The 24,337-nt window shown below is 34.0% G+C and overlaps 2 protein-coding genes across 7 annotated transcripts in view; one reads left to right on the top strand and one right to left on the bottom strand.

Annotated features, from left to right (window-relative positions):
- The window catches only part of LOC117117839 (metabotropic glutamate receptor 4-like), a 41,366-nt gene extending 34,227 nt beyond the window's left edge, over positions 1 to 7,139 (bottom strand). Inside the window, exon 1 of one of the 2 annotated variants that reach the window (XM_033262314.1) lies at positions 6,975 to 7,139. The gene's annotated coding sequence lies outside the window, so the exon portion shown is untranslated. Of the gene's footprint in view, positions 1 to 6,800; positions 6,935 to 6,974 lie in introns of those variants that run through there. The other variant, XM_033262315.1, reaches the window with a different exon arrangement.
- A 4,635-nt stretch (positions 7,140 to 11,774) lies between these two features.
- The window catches only part of LOC117117835 (inosine-5'-monophosphate dehydrogenase 1a-like), a 41,263-nt gene continuing 28,700 nt past the window's right edge, over positions 11,775 to 24,337 (top strand). For all 5 annotated transcript variants that reach the window (XM_033262307.1, XM_033262308.1, XM_033262304.1 and 2 more), the window contains exons 1-3: positions 11,775 to 12,078; positions 16,395 to 16,443; positions 22,203 to 22,304. In XM_033262307.1, coding sequence (XP_033118198.1) covers positions 11,972 to 12,078; positions 16,395 to 16,443; positions 22,203 to 22,304 — 258 coding nt within the window. In that variant the 5' untranslated portion in view covers positions 11,775 to 11,971. The remainder of the gene's footprint in view (positions 12,079 to 16,394; positions 16,444 to 22,202; positions 22,305 to 24,337) is intronic.

Here is a 24,337-nt window from a genome sequence, read left to right as displayed (position 1 = left end):
TTAAATGCATTTTAAATTTCATTTTTTAATCTTGTAATTTGATCACTTAGAGTAATACTCACTTGTTTGGCTAACCTGTTTATTTACTTTCACAAATCTTTGGTTTGCTGTACTCTGTTAGTTGCAACTCACTGCCAGCTCCGCTTACTGTAAGTGTCAGACGACGCGACGCCGTCTGCTGATTTTAACTGGCAGTCTGAGATCTTCATTGAAAACTGTCCGTTGTGCGCGCATCCTGGCGTTGCGTTCTCTTCATTAATTGCGCCGGACAATGGCCGTCGGGCGCATTGAGTGCCCGGCTTTAGACTGCCTGTACCTATATTATATTCATATTCTGCGTGGGATATTCTCAATGCGTTGTGATATCAACCACAAGAGTTTAATAACGAACTCTTTGCGAAGGGAAATGCGCATTATAAATACAAGAAAATTGAACCAATAGTCGCAATACTGGTACAGCTTTGTTTCCATACTATCGCTACAATGTCAATACAGGTTGCACTGCGTAGATGTCCCCGACACAATCGGGAACGCTCCTATAATTCGACTGACCAATCAGCATCGCCAAAGGAGGCGGCGATAGCGTGTAACGATTTTATGGAAACCAAATTTTTTCTCGTTGTGTATTTCTATCTTTTCATGTCTCATGTCTCATGTCCTTACAGCCTATATATGAATTATATTAGCTATGTGTTTTATTGTCAACTGTCATATCACACAAGAAAGTAATATTCTCTATTGACAGTAAATGACCCATGTGCCTTATCATAACTCATAAAAGCACTCATGACGAGTTGCTAAACGGAAACTAGGATAATTTAGATAGTAAATCAATAAAAATGTCAGAGGGAATGATTATGTAAACATTGTTTGAGTGAGTCCAAACAATAAAGCTACGAACATAACAAAACAAAAAGCATAATAATTATGCGATAACTCTAGGCATAACGTATTTCTTTCATTACTCCTTAGACTTATGTTCTACACCAATGCAATGAGGTTGTAGTTTCTACAAGATATGAATAGAAGTACTGATTTATCGAATAAACTCGCGATTTGTATGCAAATGTTAAGTTAGTTTTATCTGCCTTATATTGCTTTTTACATGTCTGGAGCCTTGAGTTATAATACCTCCTTGCCTTGACAAATGTAGTTGGTTCTGAAAAGAAAAGGAACGACTTCCAGGAACCAAAATATTATTTAACAATGGCGAGTCGAGTGGCCGCTAACTACAGTCTACAACATCGGCGCTGGTTCGAGCCGGGCGCTCCCTGCCCAAAGTTTAGATAGTAGAACCAAGACTTCTCGGATAAGGACTTAAAATGGAGGTCTCCTAGTGTACACATTTGGCTCGTGTATACTTCAAAAAAACATTTTTCGGGAGAGTGGGAGGTTACTCCGATGCTATTTATGGTTAATTTTAGCCAGACTGTCGCTGTGGAGTGATGGTAATTACAGACGTCTCTTTACACGGCGGCTTAGGTAGCCACGTACCACGCCCATACGAAATTCTGCGTCATCTGCAATGACGCTGCTAAATTATGGGTTTTTTCCTACCTTTATAATTAGAATTATGGAACATTATGGAGTTTTTATGGTCTTTTTAGAAAAAAAAACCACATTATTATAAATATATAAAATATATAAGTGCTTATTAGGGCCGCAGAAATGTGGTACTAAGATATTCTTTCATTGGAGAACTTTAATTAGACCACTTCGTGGATCAGAGTTTCCTTGGGCTTTAACACCTATGGATTTTTTTAATTAGAAAACCCATATTATTATAAATATAAAATATATAGGTGCTGACTTGGGTCGCAGAAAGGCGGTCATAATTAGAGGTGGCCTTTTACTTGAGAAGTCTTAAATTAATTAGAGGAGGCCTGTATTAATGAAAAATACTTTTTAAAGTAGATCTATCAATCATTATCAATAAATCAAGTCACAAATAAATGAGATAATCAATCATTTAGTCATCCAATTTTGTTGTTTCGTTCAAGTATGACTCTAAGAAGACGGGTGAAGTCAACACAGATGTACCGGTAGCTAATCAAGATAGCTTTTAAATTTATTATTTTTTTAAATATCACTGATGGAACGAATTCAAATTTTAAATTAAATGAACACACATGTACCTGAACCTGTATCTGATAATTATGGATAAAATTATCCTAGAAAATACAAAACGTTCTCATGCGTTGTGGTTGTGTATGCCAACAGAAAATAACGTTGTCACAACAACGTTTAAACGTTATTTAGTAATAGATCATCAAGATAGCTTTTAAATTAATTTTTTTTAATATCACTGATGGAACGATAAACTAATCCTTTCAAATTAAAATAAACAACATGTGCCTGTATTTTGATAATTACGGATAAAATTATCCTAGCAAATACAAAACATTCTCATACGTTGTGGTTATGTATGTCAAAAGAAAATAACGTTGCCACAACAACGTTTAAACGTTATTTAGTAATAGAATGACGTTCTAAATATTAAATGGAGTATTTTAACACCATTTAACTACATATTTAAGTTTATTCATGTGTATGTTGAAAACTGGAAAAAGAATTTCATGTAAACCTTTTATGTGACAATAAAGATAAATTTGATACTTACATGCGTATCCATGGTTATACTTTTTTAAATACAAAACAGTGACGTTATCATAACGTAAAAACGCTAGCTGGGATTGATCCAAGTAGTCGGCCATTACATATATACCACACCATAGACTTGTGATGGTGAATCATAGGCGCTACACATTATATAATGATATGATTCTTGACATGAATGTCAAGTATCAGAGCAAAATACTTTGTAAAAAATATCCTGATATATATCTCATTAAGTGCACTGAAGCGTATTCGAAAGTTGCGTGTATTGAAGACTTGTGATTATTAGGTCAGTTTAGGACTAACTCAATTAGTTTCATTTGACTAAAACTATTTGTTCTAAACCTCTGGGGCCCTGTGTGTGTGTGTGTTTGTGTATGTATGTATGTTTAAATAGGACAAGATATTTTGATTTATTAATGACTTCATAGAAGATTTTTTTTTTGATAAACCACACTACCTACTAATTATCCTTACAAGAAAATTATTTTATTTTTATGATAAACCTCACTGTATTAATATCGTACCACCTAATGAATACCGAGTACAAACACATGAGTACAAACAAATATTAATCTCCAATTTGTCTACAGGGCCCTGAAGCAATTTATGACTAGCTATCCTTGTGATAGTAATGAGAACAAAAATCTCAGCACCTGATTAACTCAGAGAATCTCAAACACGTAATCCCATTTAGTTAGCAGTAGCGTATCTATGGGGTGCACACGCTCCCTTCCGCCAAAAGTCTCGCGTCCCCTCGCATTAAAAATTTGTAGGCCTAAACAAAAAATCGTGCTCAAGAAGATAAAAAATATCACCTCATATACCCTTATTTTAGCGCCCCTTACCTAATCGTCGATCTCCTTCCACTTGACTTTTGCACCCATCAGCCCCCGTAAGAGAAGACTCCTAGATATGCCACTATTATTAGTCCCGGGCAAGCAGATCTACAAAGTACTGGTGAAACTTTATTTAGCAAAGATGTTTTCGACGCCAATATAGAGACACGATACCAGTGCTTTTATAGAATTACATTTACACTTGCCATAGTTTACTTGCTAATCTACCCAGCAAACACCAATAGAATGAAAAACAGCAACAGAGCCTTAGTCGTTGATCAGCAAATCAAATTACAGCAAACATAATAGTTTCAATTAAGACTTTCAGCACGATAATGAAATAAGAAACAGAAAAACAGGAATTGAAACAAAGCCTACAAGTTAATTATCAAATAAGATAAGACACAATATTTTCATTTTTGATTTTCAATGCGAATGAAATAAGAGGCATATCATGCATGCAAAGACGAAAACTAAATATTAAAGAAAATTATATGGCGATATAATAAGCACAATATTATTTTTAATAATGTCTAGCTATATATGCTTTTAACAATAGAAGCACGCACTGCCTTAGGTAAAAATCAATAACCATTAAATAACAAAAAAAGAATTAATGTATCTACTAACTGAGGAAAAATATACAAGTAATATTCTATTTATTTTGTAGAAAAAATAAAGATTCTGTAAAGCCTATTCGTTTGTGTTTCTTTTATTTTGTAACGTAACAGTAACATGATTGTATGTTTATAATATAATGAACCCCGAGGCCTACAGACATAAACGAGGTAATTTGGGTATTTTGTGTATTAAAATACTGGCTTGATGAATTACTTACAAAATCCTTTAGTAGAATGCTGCATATAAGAAAATAAAAACACCAAAAAACAGACATATAGTCATTAAAGCACTAAGCTTTACAGTAGAGTAAATGAAACTGAATTCTCATAAAGGACAAAAGATAAATAAAACTAATAGCGAACAAACAAGAATCAAAAGGAAACGTTATAGGATTAAAAAAAAAAAAAAAAACGGCACCTAAGCGAACAAGACTAGGCCTATAATGAGAGGTTAAATTTGAAAAGTTTGGTTTGGTTTGGAAGGTGTCTGGCCAAACCCGATAAAACAAATTGATCTCTGTTACGCTCCAATGCTAAAAGAGTTTCCGCTGTTGAACGCACGTACAAAGAGTGTGAAATATTGTTACCAATTCTGAGTCAAATCAGCTAGTTAAATGGTCCATTAAAAAAAGGAGTCTGCCAAAATTGAAGAATCGGTTTCTGCTCCCGTTTGGGACAACTTTATTCTCACTCGCATAATTCTTCTGCTTTACTATTAAGAGTATTTATTACTCCATTATGATATTCAGTTTTCTGTCAATTTGGTGTCTGCTCATAAAGTAATATTTTTTATATCACTGAATTTCTGTTCCCAGATTTTACAAGCACTCGTGGCAGATTTTATGTCGGAAACTTTTTTACTTTAAATTTCTAGTGACTTTTTAAAGATTTACAATTCTTTACTATTAAAAATAAAATGCAATACAAAAGTCTGTTTATACTATGATGAAATGAATAAAAGTGTTGTCAAAAAAGGGTAATTAAATTATATGTTTTCAATGATAGCTTAGAAGAAGAATAAGAATAGCAAAGTTAGGATTTTTTAATGACGTTCCTCTTGTATTTGTAATGCAATTATGTGAACATTATCATTTTTATTTTACAGGTTTCCCCTCTACAGTGGTTAAACATCTTCATTCATGTATCGGCTTGTTTAGTACGATGGGCTCTAACTTTACTAATAAGAATATTTTCTTTAAATCTCTCCTCGGTCTCACCAGATTATGTTCCAAAATGGTTAAGAACATACTAGCACAGAGTTTATAGCACTCAACCTTATCTATTTTTTGTCAGGTTTGAATATCATGAAGCCAATTATTTCCCATCTCTCATTAACCTTCCCATCTATAGTATAAGTTCTGAATTCAAAAAAGTTCATCAAATATTCTCAGAATGTTAGCTTTTCAAATCTCAATCTGAGTTCGGCGAGACGAAGGTCTGAATTCAAAGAATTGGTTCGTCATTTTTTCCTAGAATTTTAGCTTTTCAAATCTCAATCTGCGTTCAGCGAGACGAGTCTTATTCAACTACTTCTGGCCTGATTATAACCTTACTGACCAAGTTTAATCCAGTCTTTCTGGTAGTCTTTACATAGGAATGGTGCTTATTGATTTTCAGAAGCATTTCTCAATGCCAACCACAATACAAAAATCTTGAACGTACGTATGTAGTCAACAGTATCGACTGGGTTTGAAATTCAAGCAACCTTAATGTGAATCAGTGTTGAAAACAGGCTCTCTGAATCCACAAATGGTGCCTCTCGGGACAATATTTAGGCCAGGTACTATATTGTAATTTATATTAAGGATATGTCAGCCTAGATATACGGTAACTATACTGCGCTCCTATATATTATAATGATGACACTACTATTAATTTAGTCCATTATAAGCCAGAAGTTCAAAAAAGTTAGTTATAATACTCGAAACGCGCAGTAAAATGGTTAATCGACAATATGTTCTCTTTATATGCAGAAAAAAACTGAACTTTTTTGGTCGTAGAAAAACGCAATATAGCGTGTGTATTACTAATGCTAAGTTCAATGGTATATCATCTTGAAATGTTATTGATTACTCTCCTAGTTTTGCATTAATTCAATGGTTTTTTACTACTATTATACAAATTCAGATAAGTCTCCGTAAAGTACAGGTTCTCATAATAAGATGGCACGTTTTGCAGTGTGTGTTAACAATTATTGCTTCCACTTTGGTCTGGAGGAGGTCTCAAAAACCTTCATTAAATCCTGGCTCCGGAGGAAAACACGTCTTTTTTATATGTTGTACAAAAGGGGCGTAACTACCATTTTTCATTTTTTCACCCCAGTTTTAATTTCTAAGTCTGAATCTCATTAACTGCTAATGTATGGTCTTCCTCCGGGGCATGGCTTTAAGGCGAGAGTTCAATATCTTAGTCTTTGTCATATTTCAAATGTTTTCAAAACCTTCATCCCCTAAATTTGAATCAAATACATACACAGTAGTAGTTCAAACTTTTGACTTTCCAATGGATATAAAAGCAGTTTTAATTGGCACCCACCTTTTCCCTTATATTTAAACAAACCAATAGGCCATTGAGTAACATATCTTTTCATTCGTAATAAATGTTACATCACCCCTAGGCCTTACGTTATTACTTTCTACGATTATCGGCAGTGCCCGAATAACACGTCTACATTACTCGTAATCCGATTTCGATTCAATTAATAAACTAAATGGAATAAAATTACCTGTTTCCAGTTGGGAGAGTGATATCTTTACGAATAATTCCTCAATTTTAGAATTGATCACAGTAAAATTATGAATATGATACAGTGTAAAGTTTTCCACTTGATGAAAAAAAATAAACTATGTTATCTGAATGACACGGGGAAAAGCAAATAGTTCTTCCTATCGCTACTCACATTAAATCGTCTTCACGAAAAGCTAGGTGCCGCACTCAAGCCATTAATCATTACTAAAAAATCCATCTTGATTGCATGTAGTCGAGTTTTGTCAGTACGCTTTAGGTAAAAATTATTGATATTTCTGGATAGAGCATTATCGTCGCTGGTTCCTGGTTGGTTTGGTTGTCTCATTAACATGTTGATCGCACGGCCGCTGAAGATGCGCATTACAATGTAAACACAATTGCATTAAAGGGAAGTTCTCGTCCATCGGATGAGGGCGTTTTATCAGTTGTAATTGTAGTTAAAAGTAATTGTTAAAAAAATCCATCATCACATTAATATCAATTTAAAAAAAAATATATAATATTACTTAGGCCTACCTTACCTTACGTATTTAAACATTTACGCATGAGCTTACGTACAGCACAGGTTATATGTGTCCAAATTTCTTCAGAGATCCCTGCATAGACCTATAGTAATTTACTGTATCTCTTGTCAATTTGGATATACAAGGGATGAGGACGTATCGTATCACATTAATCACTGGTCGTTAATTCGTCAAGAACAATTGGTGTCTATATAGGAATGTTGCGGAAAAAGAGATTTCCGTTATTTGGAGTTGAATTCACCCTGAAGCCTTATCCTAATTAGGTAAAGCATTAACTTTTATAAAAAAAAAGTAATAAATGGAGAAGATGTTACAAAAGGAAATACAAAAATGACTGCAAAGCCGGCCACTAACTGCGTCGTACGAATTTCATACGACCGTCGCACGACGAATCCAACTCCACTCCCTGCGTGAGCGCTAGACGTCGACACGAGGCTGCCGTCTGCTAATTGCCAGTGGCAGTCTCAACGGATATCGTCTTAAAAAAACGATCCGTTGCACGCGCGTCGAGTCGCTCTGCGTTCTTTAAGGCCAACTCAGACAGCGTCGGCCGACGCAGCCCGACCCGATTTATCGTCGTGGACAGTCTTAAGCCGTCGTGAGAAATATTAAACACGTTTAATATTCTACTACGCGACTGCCCCCGACGCACACCATCGTGTCTGCGTTCAACTCACACAGACCCGATGCGACAACAAATCGCGTCGGGCTGCGTCGGCTCACGCTGTCTGAGTTGGCCTTTATAGAATCGCGTCGGCCGACGACCGTCGGGCGCAGCGAGTGCCCGGCTGCGCTTTCGGCTTTGGCTACGTTCAGACCTGAGAGATACGCCAGGAATATCTAGCTCCTGGTGTGCGTCCATCAGCGGCGTAACTAGCGAGATGTCCAGACTGGCCAATTAACGAACGCTAGCATAAATATTGGTGCGAAATTCGTAATCACGCATTTTATTTCCTGTTTACATCTAGGCTTATTGTGATTGGTTAAATCCTGGCAGAGTTCGAAATCATTGATGCATGACTCTCGTAAGCTCACGCCCCTGGATTAACGTTACGCTAACTTATCTCGTTGTGTCTGAACATAGCCTTATAATAAAAGCGAAGCCCTCATCCTAACTAATGTTACAGCCCCTATAAACAAAACCCGAGAGATTGATTGCCAGCATACGTCTTTGTATATATCCCTGATAAAAAAATGTGGGCGTGGTCGGGCGCCGCTCAAGATGTTCTACTAATAATATATGTAAAAAAATACATATACATTGTTTTTCCCGACGAATTGTGCTTTTCTCCCCCGACGACAGGGGGGGGGGGGGTTGTGGCAGCTCTGCCTGACGGGGGTTCGCTCCCCCCCACCCCCGCTAGCGCCACCTGAGTACCTGAAGTAAGGGTTCCTCCCGTAATTGCTGGGCGTCCTATTTTTGAGACGCGTTACCGTTTGTGGATTGTGAAATATTAGTCATTTTTGAATAAAGTAATATAATTAATCGCAGCACTGAAACATGTTATGGTCTTGGGAAATGTGTCTTAAGAATGGCAATAACCATTTCACGAAATTCACTAATGTATTTGAGAATAAGCTAAGCCAGCTCGATACGATTGTATGGCTTTTAGTATAGAATACTAATTACTGAATTCGATTGTCAACAAAATCTATCCCAAAGGAAACTACTTTTGAACAGTACTTTTAGGTAATTATCATGAGGCAAAACAGTGAACGGGACAGGGACAATTTGTGCAGAAACGTTCAAGCGAACGCGCAGTAGATCAATAGAGGGCGGAATTCTAAACTTGTCTCTAACCAAGAAACTAAAAAAGTTTAAAAAGGAATATTATTTAAAACTTATACCCCCAAGTTTAAATCAATGATTCCCAACCTTTTTTCAATCCGCAGACCCCTCTGGAAATGTCAGTAGTCTTCACGACCCCTATGTCTAAGTATTACTCATTGTCGATATTCTAACAGTAAGATTATAGATAGAAGATGATATGATTCTCCTCAAAAGTACAATATTAAACAGTGGCGGATCCTGGAATTCGAAATCAAATACCACGTCAGCCCAACCATAATGTGCGAATGAGGTACGGAATTTTTTTTTTATGTCTATAGACACTTATAGATGGCCGGAAATGGCACTGTCAGACTTAAAATTAGAATGTAATATTCTTTTATGCCTCATTTTTCTTTCTTTCTTTTTTTTTTTTTTTTTTTAAATAAGCCTATTGTAAAATTTAAAGCTACTCATGGTTGATATTCCACCAATAAGTTTATAAATAGATCCGCGAACAAAACGTAAAACATTAAACAGTGGCGGAACTTAGAATTCAGAATAGAAGGGAGTCAGAAAAAAATTTACAAATAGGGGTTCGATATATTACCGCCACATCCCTACTAAGGTTAGGGCTAAGGTACAACATTATGTCTATGGTACTTCTAGATGGCCGGAGAGGGCACTGTCAGATTCAAAAATAAAAAATGTAATTTTTAATCCATCCAATCATTTTTAACATTTCCTTTAAATTCAAGGAGCTCTAACTGATATTTTTTTTTACTTCAATATCAAGGTAAAATCTTTACAAAACAAAACATACAAACAAGATTTTCGTTACCTGACGATTGTCATTCAAGTGGCTCTATAATACCATAAGGAAAAAAAACTGTTTCTTTCCTCCATGCCTATACTAAGCATCTTTACATAAAACACATAAAAAGCAAATATAGGCCTAATAGATTCTTACAGATCAGCAATTATTTTGTTTTTTTCATTTTCATTTCATTTATTATGCCTCAAAGAAATACAACCGGTTACATTGCAAAACACGCACAATGAAAGAAAAAAAAAAACAAACAAACACAAGCGAACACAAACATGCAGAGACAGGATTCCTAAAAATTGAACCAAATCACTATCTGGTAAGTCTCCCTTTGCACTGTTTGGAGATAATACTTAAATTGTATATTGTTATTCCAACATAAACATAAAGAAAACTGCTTCGTGATTAACATGCAATCTGTATAATACAAAGTTAAATTTCAATTGATTATACAAATAATGATACAGCGGCACTTGTCTACACGACGGTGCGTCCAGAGTTTACAAAATTCAAGTTTAAAAAGATACCTATACATCTAAACTACCGGTACTCAAAAATTACCTTAAAGTAAAATAACTCATAAAAGTATATCACATAATATATACTATTACCATACATGTCACTTTAATTTAAAATGATGACAACATCATTAAAAAAAAAAAAACCACATGTATATAAAAATATTGAGCAATAATTATTGTTAATTAAAATATAATGCCAATCAAAACAGTTTTACAGTGAACGAAGTCTGCCAGTTTCAAAGGGTCTATTTCATTACCGTTAAGGCATTATTAGCATTAAGGTATTTATCACGCTATTGTAATAAAAGAAAAATAATGGAATCATGAAAAATTGGTAGAGATCTAGCGGACCCCAATGTGTTCGCGGAGCCACAGACTTTACGCAGACCCATAAAGAATCCGCGGCTCCATGTTTAGTTGAGAACTACCGATTTTAAATTATTGTTGAGACATTGCGAACACACAATATTATCTCTTCTCTTTTAGACTGGCGTTGATAATCATGGTTAGGCCTATCTTATAATAAGTAATACGTTGTTGTGTGTGTGTGTGTGTGTGTGTGTGTGGGTGTGGGTTGACTATGTAGAATATGACTTTTGGTAGGTGATAGGTATTCGAATATCATGTTTTAGGAATATTTATTAATAACCACCACAGTACTTGTTACGGGCTCTAATGAGTACGGTATTACATATTGTGTTGACCTATAATCCCACTTAAAACTAATCCTATTTGATTTTTCTGAAATAATAAATAGGCCTAATATTATTAACTTCTCATCAATTGGGGATATTTTAATGAGAGCGTCTATGGTAAAACTAATAATCCTATTGTCTCTAAAATATTGAAAACAAAATTCAAAATGTCTACAGCATGATTGATGTATAATATTATTTTCAATTGAAAAAAAATCATAATGATTCAAGTACATTTGCTGTAATCAATTTTAAGGATTTCCTCAGTGAAATATCTGTAGGCCTAAAGTCAGTGAAAACTTAACTTTGACCTGACGGTATGTCTTATTTAATTCTCAATATTATTTAATCCATATAATTGACCAAATCATTTTTGAGATTCATTTTTAGTTTATTTTTATAATTTCTTTAAAGGAGGTATATATCCTGCAGTTGACTAAGATCCTAATATAATTATGTAATTTGTTAATGAAACATTTGTTAAGTTAAAAAGTTTTAAAATTATATAAAAAAAATCATAATTTATTGTAATAATATCATTGATAATTTTGGAGTACGCCCTCAATCATTGGGACCTCGTCGATCTTCACAAAAATCCTCTTGAGATCCTCATGGTCAATGTTGTATTGTTGTTGTTGATGGTTGGTTGCACAATCGATTTTATTTTATGTTGCACACTTTTTGAAACATACTTGCGACAGGTTTGATTAAACAAACAACCTCGTCCATTAATCTGGTAGCGTGAATCAACACAGCTAAAAAAAAAAAACCCCGGTGTTCGTTTAGGAAACATTCCAGTAAATCGTTTCGGGAAATGGCAGAATGTAGCCTGGCAAATGGCACACGCGGCAGTAAAACACCGCCCACAAAAGACGGGGTAACAGCTGCTGAGCTTTTCCTCGAGGAGGGCCTTACATATAAGTAAGTAACGTAAACTAGCCTAGGCCTAGGCATAGTTACTAGGCTAGGGCCTAGAATGTAGGCCGCTTATTTAGCCACAGTTTATCACAGATGTACTTGTTAGTGTAAAATATATATAGGCCTATCAACGTTAATTCGCCCTCAAACAAATGTCAATGAAATATGTTTTTAAGGTCGTGGTTTACGACGATACGTACGAAAATCTGATGATGAAATGCAATGTAGGCCTAGTGTGTTTGTGTAGCAAGCATTATGCAAGGGCTCGGATTGATGTTGCTTAAATCAAACCTTGAACTTAGTTTGCTAGCCTACAGTATATTATTTATGATCTAGGCCTAGGCCTACAGCATGTCGAGTTCCGAAGAATAACTCCAGACTGTATACTATTATAATATATTTTAGTGAGGCCAGCGTGGGAAATATATCCTCTGCGTAAAAATTATGCCAGAAATCTGACATTTTGGGAAATTATGTAACCTTTCAACTTTAATACAGTTATGGGATGGTCCCGCCAAGGGATTCTTGTGGGCCACCCGTGAGGATAAGGAAAGAGGGAGAGACGAGTCTCGGTGGACCGGTGTGAGCAAGCTGGGTCTTGTGGGCAGGCATTTAGACCAAATAAAACCCTTTTATGATCAACTTTAGATGGTGTCTGGATCTCATTGTATTTCTCGAACACTATAGGGTCACACTGGTGCCGTGACAGTAGGTAGGGGCCTAGCCCTAGGCCCTATGTTAAAAAGAAAATCATCTTGCTTGGATCCAAATGATAGTGATGCAAGTTTATTCTCGAACATTTAAATGTTATTTAAATAAAGTTTATTGGATTAAATTTAAGCTAGTGTTTGATTTTTATATAACTTTTTAAAAGTGTATGTTTAAGTGGAAATCTGGCTCATAGGGATTGTATTATAGTGGTTGTGACCTTTTTAACTATGCATATTGATGAACCTTTAGCGATGCCTAGTATACTGCAGAGCACTGTGGTTATGGGTAGGTGGCTGACTTCCCAGCATCACTTGGCAGTCAAATTCTTTCATATTTTGTCAAAAAATTTATTACTTTATCTATCTGACAATTATAGAGTTATATCTTTAGGAAGTCTTATAAACATCACTTGGCAGTCTGCCAAATTCCTTCATATTTGGTCAAAGAAATTAATTACTTATCTGACAACAGGGTTATATCTTTAGAAAGTCACATTTACATTTCTGCTAAAAAAAGAGGTTATATTTGAATATAAATTTCAAACATCAGCTACAGTGAAATTAAAGATGAATGAAAACAAAACAAATGCGTAACCTTTCTTTGATCTTTAATCTGCATATTAATATATAACAACGCATAATTTTTTAAAAACCCAACACAACCAATAAGCAGTTACGATTTTGCACACCTATTTTCCTAGCGATTTTCTACACAAATTGAAGCTAGTTAATCATCAGCGCAGATAACCCCATAAATGGGGTACAGTAAGTCGGAACTCCTGAGGGGGCGTGTTCCTGTGTCAATTATACGAGCAATCATCAACAAAAAATAAACATTTTTTTGGCTTTTTTTATGAAACATACATTATGTATATACTTCTATTGATGTAGTTTAATCATGTATTATAAAGAGTTATAGAATTATGGACATTTTTGTAAATTTTGTTCCAACTAACCCCACTCTCTCTTACTATAGTAACCAATTATTTTTGTAAGCAATTCTTTGAGCCATGTGCCACTCCAAAGACTGTCTAGGCCCGCAAAACTGTGATTGTCAAATCTATCTAATTTTGCCGATGTACCAATACATTTCAAAACAAAGAGAATTCTAAAATTATGATAACAGAACATTTTATATAGTAAACGTCAATTGTCCAATGCATTACAAAGCAAACAGAATTCTAGAATTATGATAACAGAACATTTTAGAGTAAACATTGGCACTTGATGTCCCATTGTGTAAAATAAACTTTGTAACAAACTAATCATAAAGGTTAGCAGTTTCATAGTTGGTAGAGATATAGAGATATACAAATTATTAATGTTTGACAACTTTGTTGTTTTCAAGAAGCATACCACAATGATGACAGGTATACTGTAAATTTTTGACGTCTATGTTTACACATCACATTGTTAATCCAGGTCACCTGTCTCTTGTCACGTAATCGGCAATTCAGATGAAAGCTTTTTTTTTTAGGAACTAACCAGTAATACACTATTGTTCAGGCTCAGTACAGTATTTCTATTTTTGTTTGCCGATTTTAGGCTAAAAATTTTCTTATTTTTACACACTTTTCGAACATAGAAAATGATTAATTTGAGACAGTATATTGCCACACCTACTGTACTGCAAATACTGTATGATACAGGATTTGTTGGTTTTTCTATTTAAAAGAATTAAAACTTCATTTGACATTTTTAACCTTGCCCTTCAATTTATTTTGTTCTGAATTTTTAATAAATTTCAGCCCCATTGTTTATGATGTGTTTTTATAATGTACAGTATAGCCAAATATTTTGATGTCATCTCAACCAAAAGGAAAGCATTCTGGCTTCACTGCATTAGTTAAATCTCAACTAAAGTAGGCCTATAGTAGCACTTGTATTTTATTAAAGTTATGCAAAATTACAAATCTTAAACTTAGACTAATAACCCATTCAGACTACCCTCTCTTGCGATTGGTTGCAATGTAATCGGTGGTAATCCAAAACTGATTACTCCCTATCGCAATCAACGAACGCATTCAGACCAACACAAACAAACTTTACATTCTTGGGCCTAGGCCTCCGGTGGCTAGGCCTATGTTGCCCGACCTCAGCCAAGCAGTGCCTGTGGAATTCGTTGTGATTCGTTGCGATCAGATTCCGTGGTAATCGGGAGTAAGATTGTAACACCCAATCGCAACGGGTAACAATTGCGATATCGATTACATATCGACTGCTATTGGTGAGCTTTCACACATGATTTTACTTTGCGATTGGGTGTCGCAATTGCTACAACAGATCGCAATGCGATGCTAGTCTGAATGTGGTATAACTGTAATATAATTATTAGCTGTAGCTTTTGTCCACACAGTGGACTTCATTAACGATGAACCTTAGAGTACATAATATTACCCATCATGCTTTGATCTTTCATATTCATCAGACGACCAAACAATGCCAATTTAAACCAGAGGCTTACTAACTATGTAAAACTTCTGTAGTGGTAATTAACAAAATGAGATTGCTTTGTTATTTTACTTTCTGAAACTTGTGAGCATTAAATGTTATTGTCATTTGTGAGCATTAAATGTTATTGTCATTCCATAAAACATGTAGGCCTACAGTTGTCTTTTTACAAAAAAAGAGTAGACTATGATGAATAGGCCTAAGTAATTTTAATTTAATGATTTTCAGTAAAGGCAACAAACTTTACTCTTTTTGTTTGTCTCAAATTTTATGTTCAGAGTTGAACCTAATTAATAACACACTATATTGCCCAACAATACAATTAGTTCACCCTGGTTTAAAACTCACTGGAGGAGAGATACCTGTACATGTAGTAACAAAATGGCAAAACACTACTCCAACATTTTGTGTTTGTTTGAATAAGTGTGAGCTGAACACTGAAGCCTATAAAGGATCTGCAGTGCATAAATTAATTTCATTTCAGTGACCTTTTGTGCTTCACACACGCGTTGAGTACAACTTGGCGGTTGCCTGCCTTCAAATCCCAAAATCCTTGGTTCTGTTCCTGTCACGAGACAGGATTTTTTCACTCACAATTTTTTCTTCGATTTTTTTTTTCTCACGACCAAAAGCCACCCCACTCCCTAAGACACAAAGTAAGGCTTAATGCAAAGCATCTTATTTATGTTTGTCTTGTGAATGGTTGCTACATTAGTAATGTGGAAATGTATGGTGCAGCGTATAAGGCGTTGGACATTCCATCGGAAGGTCGAGGGTTTGATACCGATGCTCGTCACACTGGTTGTGTACTTGGGCAAGACACTTAATCTGCATTTGCCTCTCTTCACCGAGGAGTATAAATGGGTACCTGGTAGGAGGTGAATGATTCAGAATAAATTAGTAGTGCTGATTACACACGTTACTAGGAATACTCCCAAGGGGAACGAAGGAGGTTGCACGTTGTGCATGATTGGTTCGGTATTTAATGACCAGGGCAAAAAGTGCTGTGAGACGTTGGTAAAGAGTGCTACATAAATGCTAAATTATTTGATTAAAGTACACTATTGGAATATCTTTGGAAAGGGCCAAAAATTAAATAAATAGAAACCAAAAGGGTAAAACATGCTAACTATGATTGAATCTCTTTTTTCTTGACAGCGATTTTCTCATCTTACCAGGCTATATCGACTTCGCTGCAGACGATGTGGTAAGAACGATTATTTATTATTATTTGACGATGTAAAGTAGTCCACCCTAAAAAGATTCCTACATTTATGTTGTAATTTAAGTGTACATAGTACAGTGCATGGAACTGAAGGCGATCAATCCCATTTGGCAGCGTGTTATGTCAGTTTCCCCGGCAACATGATTTAATTATGATAAATTCAGGACTCTTTCAATTAATTTCTTTGAAATTGTAAACCAAAGATTTGCAAAATAGAACTCAGTATAAGAGTATATTATACTGCGTCTCATTATCATGTGATACTGATTCGTTACTGAGCAACAACCTGCTCGTTACTGAGCACACCGCCCGCCCCTCTCCACCCCACCAGAGCTAGCAACTGTTTATCATAGCTTTTTCGACTTATTATCAGAATCAAGAATCTGATTACAAACCAAATAACACAAAAAACTGTGCATACAATATTAATAGTGTTCAAATGGCACAAAGAAACAAAAAAATTATAATGAAGTGAGTACACTAAAATGTCTACTGCCAGATTAGCTGTACATTGGAGGCCCATCCCATCATGTCATCACGAACCCAACGGACAGCCGCTGATCAAGATAAATATTGTACTTTTTTCTACAGCCAAAAATATAATTACTGTTGTTACGTTCCAAAACATGCAGTTGATGAAGTCAGGTGAAATTATTTTGTCATGAATATCTACTGCACTGTAGCAATACCATGTTCTCTTTACACAAAAAAAAAAAAAAAAAAATAATGACTTAATATTTTAAGACCGTATGAAAAGTTTAAAAAATAAATATTTATTAAAAATAGAAGTTGTCTGATATTACATACAAGTAAATGTCAAATAGTCTTCATTGATTTGCTATTATCACTGCTTCTGTGCTGGATTTTACATGCCCGTACAATTGTGAAATTCAGACTGATGGATTTTTCCTGAAATTATATACAATGATGGATTCATATACACCTGTAAAGTAACATGACAGACTGTAGAATTACATTATTTCCAGTTAACATACTTTTGTTTCCAATTTTCAAACAAGAAATACAAATTTATAATAAAATAGGACACTTTATTTCCTGTATGATGAAACAATAGATTTTATACAGATTGCTGGATACAGTACTGTATGTAATCTGTATGGCTTCATTTTGGAAAAGGAGAACTTATTGGCTGTGCTCACACGGCTGCTAACAGTTAGCAGGATCCGGATTCTGCTAACCGTTAGCTGCTGTGCGTTCATACGAGAAAATCCCGATCCGGATACCAAAAATATGATGATCGAATCACTGGCCAATAAGAAACTGGAAATTGTAAACGCGTACGTGTGATTGGTTGATGATAGAAACGCGTTCAACTTGCTAACCGATAGCGGCATCCGGATACTGCTAATGGTTAGCGTTAACTGATCGGGCGTTCTCACACAGGTGCTAACGGTTAGCGCTAACAGTTAGCTCCCGATCCGGATACTAGGGCTCTCGTCAGAACCAGTCTATTATTTCTGTATTGACAGTTTGACATTTAAAATTCAAATTTTGTATGTTTGTACAGTAGCGCTCTGAAATATTGTTATTAGCATACTGTATCATTATACTCTACTATATGGATCTAATTTAAAACATCCATGGATGGTTTACTATAGAAACAAGAATTATATAATAGGTCAAAGGTCATGTAAAATTAATTTGTATTTTACTTGCAGCACTGTGTTCTTTGGCTTCTGTGTGCTTTATAATATAATGCAATCTTGTGTTGTCAAAGGAAAATGAAGGTCACAGAATGCTTACAGTATTTTTTACCTTAAGAAAGTTATAGTAATATTACAATGAAGCATCTGTCACATCACACACTTAATATTAATAGTCATAAAAATGCCATGTTCATATTGATGAATTTAAAATTAGAATTTTTTTTAAATTTTTTTTTTATGACCGAATGCTGATCATCAGTTAAAAAATAATGTTAAAATAAAATAATAATATTATTATATATTATTTTAATAATATTATTAAAATAATTGCTATTATTTGATAGTGTGTAACAGAGCTTTAAATTGATATTATTTGATAGTGTGAACAGAGTTTTAAATTGATATTATTTAATAGTGTGAACAGAGTTTTAAATTGATATTATTTAATAGTGTGAACAGAGCTTTAAATTGATATTGTTTAATAGTGTGAACAGAGTTTTAAATTGATATTATTTAATAGTGTGAACAGAGTTTTAAATTGATATTATGATAGTGTAAACAGAGTTTTAAATTGATATTATTTAATAGTGTGAACAGAGCTTTAAATTGATATTATTTAATAGTGTGAACAGAGTTTTAAATTGATATTATTTAGTAGTGTGAACAGAGTTTTTAATTGATATTATTTAATAATGTGTAACAGAGCTTTAAATTGATATTATTTGATAGTGTGAATAGAGTTTTAAATTGATATAATAGTGTGAACAGAGCTTTAAATTGATATTATTTGATAGTGTGAACAGAGTTTTAAATTGATATTATTTAATAGTGTGTAACAGTGTTTAAATTGATATTATTTGATAGTGTGAACAGAGTTTTAAATTGATATTATTTAATAGTGTGAACAGAGTTTTAAATTGATATTATATAGTGTGAACAGAGTTTTAAATTTATATTATTTGATAGTGTGAACAGAGTTTTAAATTGATATTATTTGATAGTGTGAACAGAGTTTTAAATTGATATTATTTGATAGTGTAAATAGAGTTTTAAATTTATATTTGATTGTGAACAGAGTTTTAAATTCACTAAATCATTTATGCTATACTGTAGCTCTATCCACACATTAATAAAAATGTCATGACAAACTTGTGTGTGCCCCATTTGTATTGGCATCATGATGTCATATACTGTACAGTACACCCGGATTTGGGTGTATTACAGTTTTTTGTCACATAAAAGTTGATAGTGTAAACAGGAGTTTATATTTGTATTCAAATTAATTAAATCTTAATCTCTGTTCACACTACAGTATTAAATTTGATGGCAAATTTGTGTGTGTCCAATTGGCGTCATGATGTCACATTACACCCAAATATGGGCGTATCACAGTTTTTTGTCATAAAATTTTGTAGTGTGAACAGAGTTTTAAAATTCAGTAAATCCTGTGTCAACACTATCATATTTTATGACAAATTTGTGCGATGTGCCCATTTATATTGGCGTCATGATGTCATATTACACCTAAATATGGGCATGTCATTATCACAGTATTTTTTTTTTACATAAAATTAATAATGTAAACATCTGAGCTTTAAATTTGTATTTAAACTTCAATGATGAATGTATTATAGGCTTATGCATTGAACAGGGATCTACAAGGAACCCAATTAAATGTTGGTTTTGATGTTGATTTTTTGTTTGTTTTGACCTGGAGGTCAGGTGACCAGGAATCCAAATTCAGTGAATTGTCTTTGCTTGAATCCTGTTTTCATTTTTTTTTACAGTAGGCCTATAGTTACAGACCAGTCAGTATCTTTTGAATACTGTTTACTCATAATAGCATTATCATAACTAAGTTAACATGCAGGCTTGTATGATTGCAAGTAAAGAATTGGCAAATAATAATTGTCAGTGATGACTCCTCAAGCTACTGGAAATTAATTGATCATGTGATTCTGCACAAGTTAATTGGCCATGGGATGTCAATCTTCAATATATTGATTAGTCCCAAATTAATACATTGATCATGTGATGTACTTTAAACCCTTAATATAATTGATTTGCCATGGGATTTATATTCAGAAGATTTGGATCAACGTCTGATTTAAATCATCATTGGTCATGTGATGTAAATCCTTAACATTCATTGGTCATCAGATGTATATCAAAGGATTTGATAGACATCTGATTTAGCTTTAAGATAAGCCTACAGTATATTGATCATGTGATGTAAATCCTTAAGATCAGATTAATTGGCCATGTGATGTCGATCTTAAGTATTGATTAGCCTGTGATCTTTATTTAATCCCTCAAAAATAGATTAATCATGTGATGTAAATCCTTAAGATTGATTGGCCATATAATGTAGACCTCACTTTGATACTACAGTAATGATACATTGATGTTTTTGGTCTGAGAAAATTTGCAAAATCATACCCGTTACCGGGGGCTTTTCCCAGGGAAAGGCTGCATAAAATTAGGCATAAAGTCTACTAAAGAAACAAATGTTAATTAGATATCTAGATGCATGACAAAAAAATTGTTGCTATTTTTAAAAAAAACAAAATGTCAGCCCTTTGAATTGATCTTTCAAAATGAAAAATAGGCTCCTGTATACAGTAGGACCATGATGTATAAGGCAGAAACTAGGTCAAAATATCTCTAAACAGGTAGTGCATTATCGGACAAGTGGCTATCAGCCATTGGTCATCGGTCAAAACGTAGGACCAATCAACTCCCTGATATAAAACTACTGTACTGTACAGTCACACTGTACTCTAGGCATGCCTGTGAAAATGAACCTTCAATTCTACAGAAAAATTCCATGAACCTACTATTAAAACACATTCCATTTTACAAAGAAATTCCACTACCACAGCATAGAGTATGCCTACTGTATTACAGGGCTGGAAAAAGGTTTTGACTGCACGACCAGCGGTTGGAGGCATCATGAATGTCGCAGAGGCATTTTAGGGGGGAAAAAAATAAAAAAAAAATAAAACTGATAAGTTTTTACAGTGTAAAGATAACATTTGGTGCTGGAAGCATTTTATCAAGAACCTTAATTTATAGTCCTATAACCTTTTCTCAAGTCTCTCAACCTTTTAAGCAGATCTGCACCAACTTAGTTAACCACATGCCTTGTAACGTTCTAAAGACAAATGTTCTACATATCACACGCTCGCGTAATAAACAATTGTCTTCCTATTTTTTTGTCTGGTTCTCTTATTAGTCCGGTGACCACCATTACAGTAAATAGCCTTGGTGTTACTTTCAATTCAAAATTGACCTGGGTGGACCATGTCTATGCCATTGTTTCCAAAGCTAAGCGTATGCTTGGTTTTGTTTAGAGCGTGGCTGGATATGCTCCGACCAGTGCATTTTTGTCTCTGGGGAAATGCCTTGTATTGCCTGGCCTGGAGTATGCTCAATCCTCCTGGTTTCCATGGACAAAAACTTTGTCAGATCTGCTTGAAGGGAGTCCATAGAAGAGCAACTCGTTTTGCTCTAAACAACATCGATGACAGATGAGCTTTGAGGAGAGGTTACATTGCTTTCTTTTTCATCTTTGTGTGTCAGAAGGGGACAAATTGCTTATTATTTTTTGCTTTAAAGTTCTGGTGCAGGAAGGTTCATGATGGTATTGAAATCAATACCTACCAGACATAACGATCGTTTGTGCTTCCATCATCAAGCATCAAGCACTCTATAGCATTTTTCCACTCAGTAGCCATCAGATTGCCTTGTGTCTAGGACCAGCTCCCTAGATTGTTAACTGATGCTGCGGTTCTAGAATCTCCATCCTCTTTCCTTCATAAGGTTCATAATTATTTTTGTTTGTTTGTTTAATTTTATTTATGGTTGGTGGCATAAACATTTTTTTTTCCCAGGCCTGAGTGTCTACAGTAGTTAAAAGTTGCTAAACTGTGTACAGTATAGAAAATGTTCACCTGCTGTACCTGTCTGTATAAATGCAGATGATATTAACAACCCTGTGTGAAGAAGAGAGTAATTTGAGAAATTAATGTTTAAACAGAAGTAAGATGATATTTTAATGCTTTCTTTCTGCAGGATTTAACGTCAAAATTGACCAGGAGGATTAGCCTGAAGGCGCCGCTCGTTTCGTCGCCCATGGATACCGTCACAGAATCATCCATGGCCATCGTCATGGCAGTAAGTACTTGCCGTCAATCATGTATTAAACTTAATATAACCTAAAATACAGTACCAAATTCTTATTCATGCGTGCAATGGACATTTATTGTCTTCTTTTGTATTGTAATTTGCTTCCTGGAATTTTTTTTGCATTATGCGAAGAGTAGAATCATTGTACTCTATATTATTTGTTATTGCTAATGCTATTGCTACTAATCTATTTTTTATTGTTTTTATGGTTGCTATTAAAATTACGCGTTTTTATTTACTATTAGAATTAATATTCAATATACCGATTTATTTCATTGAGATTTCGTTATATGCGCTATTAGCAAATTTATTTACATTGCATTATTGTTTGTACTGTTGAATATTGCATCAAGAAGATTATTTTTGCATGTCAACTTTACACTGTGTAAAAGGAGATTATTTTTATTATTGTTATTGTAAATAATAGTTATTGTTGTTTATTGCCACTAAAATTACTAGTTGCTGATACTAATATTTGGAGATTATTATTAATTATTAACTGCAATATTTACGGCATAAAGAGTGGAATATTATTGTTATGGCTCTTGCTACAGTAGAATAATTTTTATTATTATTGCTACTAAAATTACAAATTGTTATTACTAAATTGGGAGGGAAGTTAAATTATTATTAATTATGTGTTTACAGTACATAATAATGTCTAATATTTTACCACTGATTGTTTTTAAAGGTACAAGTATTTATTTGATTGATTGGTTGATTTAATTGTCAATCACCAAAAACTAACTACTATACTCTACTATAAAATTTGATCTGTTTTTTTTTTTTTTAAACTACCAATTAGTATGTTGCTTTTAAATTAGGTTTTAAACTAACTTGATGTTGTTAATATTTTTCACTATCTGTTTTTTTTTTTTTTTTTTTTTTTCCTTTTTTTTTTTTTTTTTTTTTTTTTTTTTTTTTTTGATAAGTAGAGTATGTATTTTTACCCATATATTAATGCATACTGTAGAAACTTTACATTATCATAATGCCCATTGTTGGACAAATTTACACAGATTTGTTATATAAAACTGTATTATGTGGACAGAAATTGATAATATCATGTCATTTTAATGCAAACTCTCTATGTTTAGAGTGAAATAACGTAACTACTGAACTGTATAATTGGGCTAGACCGCGACATCCCTCCACAGTTTAGCAAAGATACGGATAACCTGAGCATTATACGAGTTTGTATGTTCTATGTGTAGGACAGCAACAAGAATTACAATTTAAGAATAGAATAATACATGGCTTTTTATTGGTAGTTCAAGGAAAACCTCTTTCTTCCATCTAATCCATACAATGTTCACAAAGCCTTTTCAATTCTGGGTCATAACCTTGAAGGAGATCTGTATTTTTTTTTATGTTCACTGTAAGCCCCTTTAAAAATAGTAAGATCAGTAGTCCTACTATATCATTATCATACCATTTGAAATTTCCTATTCTAGAATTGACATATTATGCATATGATAGTACAACATCCACAATCAAGATTGAATGGAAATACATACTGTATGTACTAGATTTCGCTCACCTTATTCCAATATGTCATTGTCTAATTCATTTTTTTTGGATATATATGATTGAGTACTGTAGTTAATGAGCTTCATTGGTTATGGTTACTCAGGGCTTGCCCTAACTTTTTTTGGTAGCTAGCCCACTGGGCTACTTTACAAGAGATTCTACTAGCCCGCAGACTATTTTACTAGCCGACTGTATTTTCTTCGGCGACATTTTTTTTCCCTCATGCAGGAAAAACAATATGAATTGTATGTGTACAAGTATGCGTATATAGTAGCATCTTTAAGGAAATTGCAAATGCATAAAAAAATAAATACAACTAACCAAAAACATGAACTGACACAAATTTTAATACTGTGAGTACTTCACATTCTGTTCTGTTATAGCATAAGGAAATTGCAAATGAATGTAAACATAAATACAACTAACCAAAAACATGAACTGACACAAAGTTTAATAACAGTACTTCACAATTTTTTCTGTTCTATTATAAC

Source organism: Anneissia japonica, unplaced genomic scaffold (genome assembly GCF_011630105.1).
Source record: "Anneissia japonica isolate Jap-2015-1 unplaced genomic scaffold, ASM1163010v1 scaffold288248_len282104_cov177, whole genome shotgun sequence".
Lineage (NCBI taxonomy): Eukaryota > Metazoa > Echinodermata > Crinoidea > Comatulida > Comatulidae > Anneissia > Anneissia japonica.
Note: the sequence above shows the minus strand (reverse complement) of the source record. Positions and strands in the feature narration are given on the sequence as shown.